This window comes from Aedes albopictus, chromosome 3 (genome assembly GCF_035046485.1).
Source record: "Aedes albopictus strain Foshan chromosome 3, AalbF5, whole genome shotgun sequence".
NCBI classification, from domain to species: domain Eukaryota; kingdom Metazoa; phylum Arthropoda; class Insecta; order Diptera; family Culicidae; genus Aedes; species Aedes albopictus.
In genome coordinates, this window is record NC_085138.1 from 56,031,517 (window position 1) to 56,041,455 (window position 9,939).

The following is a 9,939-nucleotide window of genomic DNA, read 5'->3' on the forward strand; positions in this document are numbered from 1 at the left end:
TCTGTCGTTCGTTAGTGTTCCGTTTTCATCGAGTCAGCTTGGCCAGGTCAGTCGGTGATAGACGGCGAAAAAGCGCAACGCAAGTAGAATTAAAATTCTATCTCTCGTGTTTCTTAATCAAACCGGCGGTGAGTTCCCAATAGTAGAAAAAAAAAACCGTCGGAACTTATGCCATGAAAATTGCATTTTCGTTCCACGGAAAGACAGAGAGGAAAAGCATACCGTAGTCGTTTACACTTCAAAGCGGTGTCATCAGCACGTCACCTTCAGCTACGATGATGTTGGCGAGCTCCCCCAGTTGAGATAGGAATAATGAAGCTGCGGGCACATGGCTGACGGGTCTGGATTACGAAATTACTAGCGGCGGTGGTTCTGGTTGAAGTGAACGATTCGTTGATGCACAGCACCTTTAGGTGAAAATTTGTCCACCTTCACGGTTCACCCATTTATTGAAGATTGTTGGATAAAATTCATGCTTATCATTCAAGTTTTTTTTGGTAATCTGTGCCAGTTATTCACCATTTTCAATTGCCAGTTATCACCATTTTCAATTTTCTGTTGGTACCACTCGATAGATTCTTTGTATTTTGATTTTTTATACTTCCATTTTCCCGTACCACTTTTCCATTTGTTTTTTCGTTCCATCGTCACCCGCTTGCCAGCATTATTACCGCCCGACAGAACGGAACAACCGGAATGGTGCTGCATTCGGTCAATCAACCGCGCGGCAATTGCTTATCAATGCATGAAAACTCCATTTCTATGCAACCAGCGCCCTCATCTATGCAGCATCCTCAGCGTAGTTGGGCTGCCCGCGTTCTTGCGACCAACCGACCATCCGAAAACCGCCACGCCACCCATTGCTGCTGCTGCTGCTGCTGCAGTGCACCGGAATTCGCCAACGGAATCCGGAATCCGGATCAATGGAGCTGGAAAAATTGAAATGAATTGTTCCACACTGCTCGGGCCACCACCCGAGCAACCGTGGATGATGGCTGGCAATTGTTGTAGTGGCGAACGGAGCAATTTCTGCTGCTAAAGGTCATGAATGGGATGGCAGCAAAAAATATAAATCTATTTGAGGGGAGTTTGAAAATTTATTCTAATATTTAAACTAAGCGGCTTGCCGCTTGAAAGAGTTTATTTTGAATCCATCTATTCAGAGCGGATTGCAGAAATTGAAGTGCTTTTTTAAATAATGATGATAATGGTGCTCAACCGATTGTTAAACATTACGAGGAATTGTGATGGGTTCAATGAATTCGTACAATTGGTGGATAATACCAATAATGATTGCGAGCATTTATTGAAAATCATATACATAAGTGACCCGATTTTGTCAGCCTCTTTTCGGAACACATTTTTTGCTCTCTTCAAAAACTTAAACAGTTTTTCTAACTTTTTATTCCTCTATGTTCTGCATCTCAGCTGTAGCTTGATGATAAATATTATTAAATTGCTTAAAATTTGATCGTAAGATACTGAGAGCGAAAAGTTCGTCGCAAAATGGGGCTGACAAAATCGGGTCCTATTATTATGTGGTAGTTAATCAAAACGGAGCAGAGTATAGATTAACATCTTGATTAATCTTGTCTGACACATCATGACGAGTGTATTAAATTCCATATTGAACCCAATATAGGGTAATTTTTAATAAACACAAACAAACTTTTGTGATTTTTAAGATACTATTTAAGCATGTTATTTAAGATAATCTTGTAAAATTGAAAACGGTTATTATAGCTGCTATGTCAGAACTCTCTTTTACCAATTTATGGCTTCGCAGGCATGGATGGAAATATGTACTTCTCTCTCACTCTCCAATGTCGTGTACTACCACATGATTCACATTTTCAGCTCCCTAACGCAATTACCTAAACTTATCCATAACAATCCATCCAAACTGTTCAAGTAATTTATAACAACATCACCACAAATTATCCCGTCCCAACCTAACCTAACTACGCCTCGGAAGCCGACAAAGTGGATCAGGAAATGTCACCGGAAATTCGCAACATACCTGCGCTGCACTTACACTCTGTCACACCTTGGTCCATTGTTGTCATGCAGGAAACGAATTGCAGACATAGTTTTTAAGTACTTTCCTGACATATGACTCAAGTTTCCCCGAGCAAGCTAGGGGAAACATCCCACAAAGTTTCCGTCTTCCCGGTTCCCTCCTCCCGCGAATCCCCCCAAAAAGCTTAAATTTAAACCGGAAAAGAAAAATGAAACACGCACGCACACACATTTACTTCGTTCTCGATGCATCCGGCTTGGTTCCATTCTCCCAAATATTGTAACCTGTGTAGGGAGAGCGCCCCAATGAGTGCAAGAACACGAGGCGAAACGAAAACTACAATTCGATTATCCAAGTTCTGTTTAAACTTTCACATTCCTCCAGCGTTCTTGCTTGCTTGCCACGCTTGTCTTACTGGGGACAGATGGTTTTTGCGACACATGAAAAAAATAAGAAATTGAAAGCACTCCGATTGGAGTTATTTATATAAGTTGTGGTGATCCTTCCAGGCCAGCAAGGAACAGAGTTAAAAGATTAAGTGACTTTGTTTTTATTTAATTTTTACTCAAGATATATAATAGATTATCTAATAAAATTGCAATCTCATAATGTCGAGGAACTTTTGATGCCTAAAGAATGGCTTGCTTATCTGTTTTTTTCTCTTTAATTATTTTTCACTTTCTGTGCTAGCACTAGTTATTATTACCAATTTGTGGTTTTTACATATTTTTAAATACATTAAATGTATTGTCCTTCTCGTTGAATGCGTTCTCGTTACCGTTTTCGTAAAAGTCTGGTCGGTCAGAAGAAAAGCATGTTTTTTTTTTTCAAACGCTCTAGAGATCTTTTCACCCAAAGTGCGCAAGGACTTTAGTGACTGGGTGCGTTTCCTCAGAACTTCAGCACTGGCAAGCGTTGTTACTACTTAGGATTGTGATTAAATTTTCATTTCCGTAAAAGGATTCCTAGAAACTCTTTCTGGAGGCGAGGCAATTTTGGCATACTCCACCTTTATCTAGCTTAGCGAACTCGAACTATTTGACTGGCCAACTGGGTTTGGTATACCGCGTGCAACGTTACAGGGCGAAAAGCAATTGAAATAACTTGCGTTTTGGCCGGATATATGAGTGCTTTGTGCCGATTAGCAAAGTGTAGCTTAAAGGGAGCACACCCAGGTTGGGATTCTTAGAGTGATCATGGTTGATGATAAGGGTTCTTTCAACCGAAGGAGTAAGCACGCGTTTATTCAACAATACCATGACGGGTTCGATTTCCAATCGGTCCAGGGACTTATGTAATGGAAGTTCCCTTATCTGTAAATTTTCTGTATCCCTCAATGAGTAAGGTAGGGCAAGAGTTTCTTTCGAAGTTATTGATCTCAATTCAAATTATTTCTTTCCGGTGTCAAGGATGTTCGATGCCTTTTTGAAAAAGAGTCTTTTACTCAAAAATCATGAAAATTTATTCATATTCATATTCATAGTTTTGGTTGGTTGTCTATACTGGTAAGTCCTCATAGGAATGACTTCAATATTACGCAAAATTAAGGATTATACCAGGGAAAATAGCCGAGGCGGTAAACGCACGGGTATTCAGCATGACCATGCTGAGGGTGACGGGTTCGATTCCCGGTTGGTCCAGGATCTTTTAGTAAAGGAAATTTCCTTGACTTCCTTGGGCATAGAGTATCTTCGTGCCTGCCACACGATATACACATGTAAAATGGTCATTGGTAGAGAAAGCTCTCAGTTAATAACTGTGGAGGTGCTCATAGAACACTAAGCTGAGAAGCAGGCTTTGTCCCAGTGAGGACGTTACGCCAAGAAGAAGAAGAAGAAGAACCAGGGAAAATACCCCATGAAGAAAACAATCACTATTTTTTTTGTTATTGTTGCGGAAAAGGTGCATTATTCAGGTATTCCTTCTTTGAGTTTTGCAAGATTTTTTCTAAAGATTCCTCCAATTTGTTTTTAGGGTTTTTTTTCTTCCCCTGTTCTGCTCAAGAATATTCTCCATGATTACCTCCAGGGACACTGCCTGAAATTCCTTTGAAGATTCGTTCAAGATTAATTCAAATATTCCGGTATTTTTTATAGGAGGAAGATTCTCGCAGGATTTCCTACAATGATTCAAGCAAGAATTCCTCCAAAAATTGCTTTGATATCCCTATAAAATGTATTTCTGCTAATGCATTTCTTTCAAAATTTCTCCAGTGATTCCTTCAGAGATTATTTCCGAAACTACACCCGGAAACTTCCTAGCATCAGCAGATTCTCAAGAAATTTCCAAAAAGATTCATCTTGAAACTAGTTCACGAGTTTCTTCTAAAATTTGTTCAGAAATTTCTCCTGAGATTCCTTTAGCGATTATTCAGGAAATACCACGAAGGATTTCTACGGAAGTTTCTTGATCCATTTCAGTGGCATTTTCCCTCTAAGAATATTATCAGAATTCTGCTAGAAGTTTCTCCAACGGTTTATCAAGGCAGAAATGCAGAAATGTTTTTCAGGAATTACTGTTGGAATTTCTACAGAGTTTCCTTCCCATTTTATTTCCTCTGGCATTTATTTAGAAATTTCTTTAGATAATTCTCAAGAGATTCTGAAAGTGCCACCAGAGGGATTGCTTAGAGTTTATTCAGACCTTACTTCAAGGATTCTTTCCTCAAGAAGATTCAAGAAATTCCTCAAGAAGATAATCGGAAATTTTTACAGGAGATTCTCGGAAATTCCTCTAGTAGGTCCTCGGGAATTCCTGCAGAAGTTTCTCAGGAATTCTCCAGGAGATCTCCAGGAATACCTCCTGGAGATCGTCGGGAGTTCTTCCAGGAGTTCCTTAGAAACTCCTCCAGAAATGCCCTTCAAATTCCTCAATAAGCTTCCCAAAAATTCCTCATGGAGCTCCTCAGGAATTTCTTCAGGAAATCCTAGAGGTATTCATAGGAATATCCAGTTGAACGTCTGATAAACTCCTCAAAGATCTCTTGGGAATATCGTGGAAGTATTCCCGAGAAATTCCCAAGGATCTCCAGCAGAAATTTCCAAGGATCTTTTTGGGGAATTCCCGAGAAACTCCTGGAGGTATACCCGCGAATCTCCGGGAAAGATTACCAAGGAACTCCTAGAAGAATCTCGAGGAAATCCTGGATAAATTCTCGAAGAACTCCTGGAAGAATTTCCGTAGATCTCCTGGAAGAATCTCCGCGGAACTCGTAGAGAAATTTCCGAGGAACTCATGGATGAATTTCATGCATTAATTTCGGCATAAATTACTCAAGGATCTATTGCTTGGTATTTAGAAAAAATGATCAAGAAATCCTTCTATGAATACCTTCAGAGGGTTCTCCTGTACTTCCAGATATTTTTTTAAATATTCTTTCAAAAAATCATTTTTTACGAAATTTATTCAAAAATTCTCTGAAAAAAAATGTCCAGATTTTTTTTTGTTTCTGCAGGATTTTTTTCGAGAATTTCTCCTTCAAGATTTCTTTCTCTGGGGGTTTTTATGTTACTATCCCTGAAAAAGTGATAAGAAATTATTCTGAGAAACCCTTCAGGAGTTTTTCTATGGATAGCTTCCGAAATTCCAAGGATCTCTCCAAAAGTTATTGATGTATTTATACAAGAATACCATCGGTACCTGTGTTTGCAGTTTCTGGAGAAATTTTGGCAGACAGTTTTAAAACATTCCTCCAGAGTCTTTCAGGAAGGATCTCATGTTTTTTTTCTTTTAATAATTAAACAGGTATCTTAAGGAGTTTCTGCAGGTGCTTTTGTTCAGGAATCGCTCCAGAATTATTTCAAGAATATCTTGTTGGAATCCCGAGTCATATAGAAATTTCTTCAGAATTTTCATCTGATTTCAATGCTCTAAATATCAGTAGAAATCCGGACGGAAATTTCGGAAAGTATCTCTGAAGGATTTTTTAAAATAAATCTGCAGTAAAATGTCTATAAAAATCTTGTTTACTGTATCTCAAGTGGTACGTTCAAAAATTTTGGAGAAATCCCAGCAGGAAGTACTGAAAAACTTTATAGAGAAAAACCTGGACAAAGTCTTCGGAACAGCCTAGTGCGGAATTCCTAGAAAAGTGCATTAAGCAATATTTAAGAAAATTCCTGAAGAAATTCTTTAATTAAATTCCCAATGGTGTATGTGGAAGATTTTCTATAGAAGTCTCTGATCAAATTATGTGCTTTTGATCTTCTGAAAGGATCGTTAAAAGAAAATTTGAAGGTATTTCTGAGGCAGTTTGTGGATATATTCCTGAAGGAATTCCTGTAGGAATATCAGAGAAAAAAAAATGCTTACAAAAGCTTCTGCAACGAGTCCCTGTAGAAGTACCTGGATACTTTTTGGCGGGAATTTTTAATGGAATTCTTAGAGCATTCCTTGATCAATTTTTGGTGGGCTTCCAGAAGAAATACCTGTACGAATTTCTGAATGAATCTCTGGACGATTTTTCGAAGAAACCACAAGATTTGTATATTAAATAATGTTTGGTATAATTTCTGAAGCACTGTTAAAATTTGTGAAGTAATTTCTGGCGTAGTCTTCGAAGGGTTTCCCAAACGAATTTCTAAAAAAAATCTGAAGTAATCCCATGCGGAGTTTCAGGATAAACTCATGGAAATCTACATAAAAGAAATCATAGATACATTTTCGATGAAATTCTCAAGGGAATTTCTGACGGAAAACTTCTGGAAAAATCCTAAAAAGCTCAATACATTGAATTCCAGCACCTTGCGGTGCACGACACCCTCCTTATCTGAAATTATAAATATTTATGCAGTTTCTGTCAGATACTCATCCAAAACCATCCACTCCGAGCAGAGATTTTGAGTTTATTCGCCTTATGCGTGACCAAGGAGGGAGAACGACAGCCTTGAACAGAGTATTGGGGTGTACTATTGTTGATTATGTGTTACTCTAATTGTGATATACGTAGTGTGAACGAATGTATGAACATAACTGTTAATAATTTCCAATAGAGGAATTAAACGAAAGTTATTTTTTTATAATTAATTCGGTATTCTTTTCTCATCAACAGAAATAGTATAATCCAAATGATGAATAAACAATGACTTAACATTAACATTATAAACACGACTAACTTGAACGAAAAACATCACCAAATACCTTTTTGTTGTTGAACGGGACGCAAGTGCATCGCTCACGAGTGAGCATATCATCGTGCTTTCTTTTCTGAAAAATATGTCTCAATCGGTCTTCAGAAACATTAAACATTACACATACTGTTGCTCTACGTATCTGAACTAAGCTATTTACTCAGCTGCGCGCCACACTATTTTATCGGGTCGTTGCATTTTGGAACACAATTATGCACCACCTTCAGTTGTATCTTGCGCATCCAGCTTGACGCGTCTCTTTTGTATTAAGATGTGGAAAATCGCTGTCATTTTATCACTGTTATCACTAGTTGCCAAGTGTCAGCAAGTCAATCAAACTTCTCCAACATCACAATCTGCCACACTGAGCTTCATCTCACAGAAAATGAATGCCACCAAGAAAGCACCAACCGCCGACGATAAAGAGAAAGTGACGATCCTCTGCAGTAATCGCAGCTCACCATCCTTTCAACCAGTTACTGTGAACGACAAACAAGTGATGGACAAGTTAGACTTCCAGAAACCTTTAACCCTAATAGTGCACGGATGGAATGGCAATATCAGCAAACCATTCATGCGAAATTTGACTCAAAACTATTTGTTGTACGTTGACAGCAACCTGTGTCTGGTGGAGTGGAGCAGCATGGCTGCTTGCGAATACAGCGTAGTCTTTGAGCAGGGTGTCAAAAAAGTCGTTAACCATTTGACCCGATTCGTTCGTTTTGTGCACCGCAGCGGGATGGCCTACGGCGACGTAACTTTAGTTGGACACAGCTTAGGGGCACACATTGCCGGCCTGGTCGGTAAGAACCTGGATGGGCAGATTGGAGCTATCTACGCACTGGATCCCGCCGGGGTGTTGTTCACATTTCCTCTGGATGTTGGCGAGGACAAACGTTTGGCTCCCACTGATGCCCAGTACGTTCAGGCGATCTACACCAGCAGCGGAACACTAGCGATGAGTGTCGCAGCTGGGCAGCAAAACTTTTGGGTCAATAAGGACGGAGCTCATCCGCAACCGGGATGCGAAGATGCCTCTACGGAGACGGACGAGTTTGAGAGAATGTATGGTATGGATGAGAGATTGATCATTTGATGGGATTCCGAAATTTTACAAATTGACTATATTTTGCAGAGGCAGTTGGATGCAGTCACCGAATGGCACTGGTATATTTCACTACAGCATTAAATCCAGAGGTAAATTTCACAATGAAACGCTGCTATGCTTACTTGATGTATCAATCCGGGCTGTGTGTTCTTGCTACCAAAGATAAATTGGGCATTCACGCAGAGAGGTATTTTTATTTAAGTTCTTTTGTTTAGTAGACTATTTATGCTGTTATATTTCAGAATCTCAGGAAACTTTTATGGCGCTGTCTTACCATGATATGGAAAATAAATAAAAATGAACGAAACCAATGATAAAACTCATGGCAGTTGACAATCAATTTGCAATATTTGAATCAATAAAACTGCATCATAAAGCTTCTTGGCTACCAATACTGGAGAAACATTTAGCGGGAATATAGCACAAAATAGCAGCATTGGCTGAGAAAAAGAAGCGCGTCTGATCAATTTACAAAAGAAATCCCTGACATCCGAGTGACCAAATTAGCGTTGAGCAATTTTGAATCGATGTTCGCCACATCGATGTTTTTGTTCCGATTAATCGATTTTTTGAATCGATGATGAAGCCCCACGAAATCGACCGAATCAATGTTTTACATCCGATTTTTTTTTTTCGATTCAAAAATATTAAATTTCTTTTTTTTTAGAATGTACTGTAGAATTTTATCAATAGAAAATTTACCTAAAATCGAGGTAAAATGTACATAAAATCAAAGTTCATAAAAACGAGGGTCTATAAAATCTAGGGTCCACTAAATCAAGCTTTACCTGTATATATCAGGTTTCTTGGGCAACCCCTCCCAGGAGTCGAAGTGAATCTTTCTCAGGATTCTGGGAAAACTCTTTTTATGGTTAAGAAAGTCCCTTTCAGGGTTCTAGCGCATCCTTCTCAGGATTCTATAGATTGTTTCATAAATTATAAACACACTTTGTTTATTAAATTAAATGAACTGTTCTAATGATTTTTACCAACTACTTTCAGAGTATAGCATATCGTACTCCATATTTTTATATTTCCTTTCAATAGTCTTGATATTTTAAAGAGTAGTCGAGTTCTCTAACAAATAATTTAATTTTTCAAATTTGCATTTGGTGTTTTTTAATGATTTCAGCATTATTTATCACTAAATGCCAAAAATTATATAAATTTTTATCACATTCGCTTTCTCAAGTTGTCTAAGGAATGCCTTGAACAAAATTTGGGAAAAATCGATAAAGGCATTTCCACAACATTTTTTCGGAGATCAAGTTTCTTATTTTTAAGGTTTTCTACTGAACATAAGAACTACCACACAGTTACTTAGCTTTCCTGAACGCATTTAATCTAAACAAACTTATTTTTTCAGCTCATTCGATCCTTCAGATGGCAAAGCTTGTCATACCATAAAAACGAATGCAGTAAGCAGTAATTTAGACATTCGTTTTCTTTTCGTTTGTTGCTACTGGTGTTGTTGAGAAATTTGAAACAAAAAAAATGTATTGAGAAGGTTCGTGATGGTGGTTTTTGATCAAATATTCCAGTAAAAATTACTCTTACCTATCGAGAAATATCTTTTATTATCAATTCAGAAATTTTTATTGCGTTTCGAAATTAAATAATTTATCTGTGAGATTTTTTTCTTTTCTACTGTGCTACATTTTTTGACCACTTTGTGCAACTTC

General features: G+C 38.1%; 1 protein-coding gene across 1 annotated transcript; it reads left to right on the top strand.

Moving 5' to 3' along the window:
• Positions 1-7,420: 7,420 nt before the first annotated feature.
• LOC109411349 (lipase member H-like) lies at positions 7,421-8,536 on the top strand. Its single transcript, XM_062856377.1, has 3 exons — positions 7,421-8,219; positions 8,285-8,444; positions 8,500-8,536. Exons 1-3 carry the CDS (start codon positions 7,421-7,423, stop codon positions 8,534-8,536), a joined length of 996 nt encoding a protein of 331 aa, XP_062712361.1.
• Positions 8,537-9,939: the final 1,403 nt, after the last annotated feature.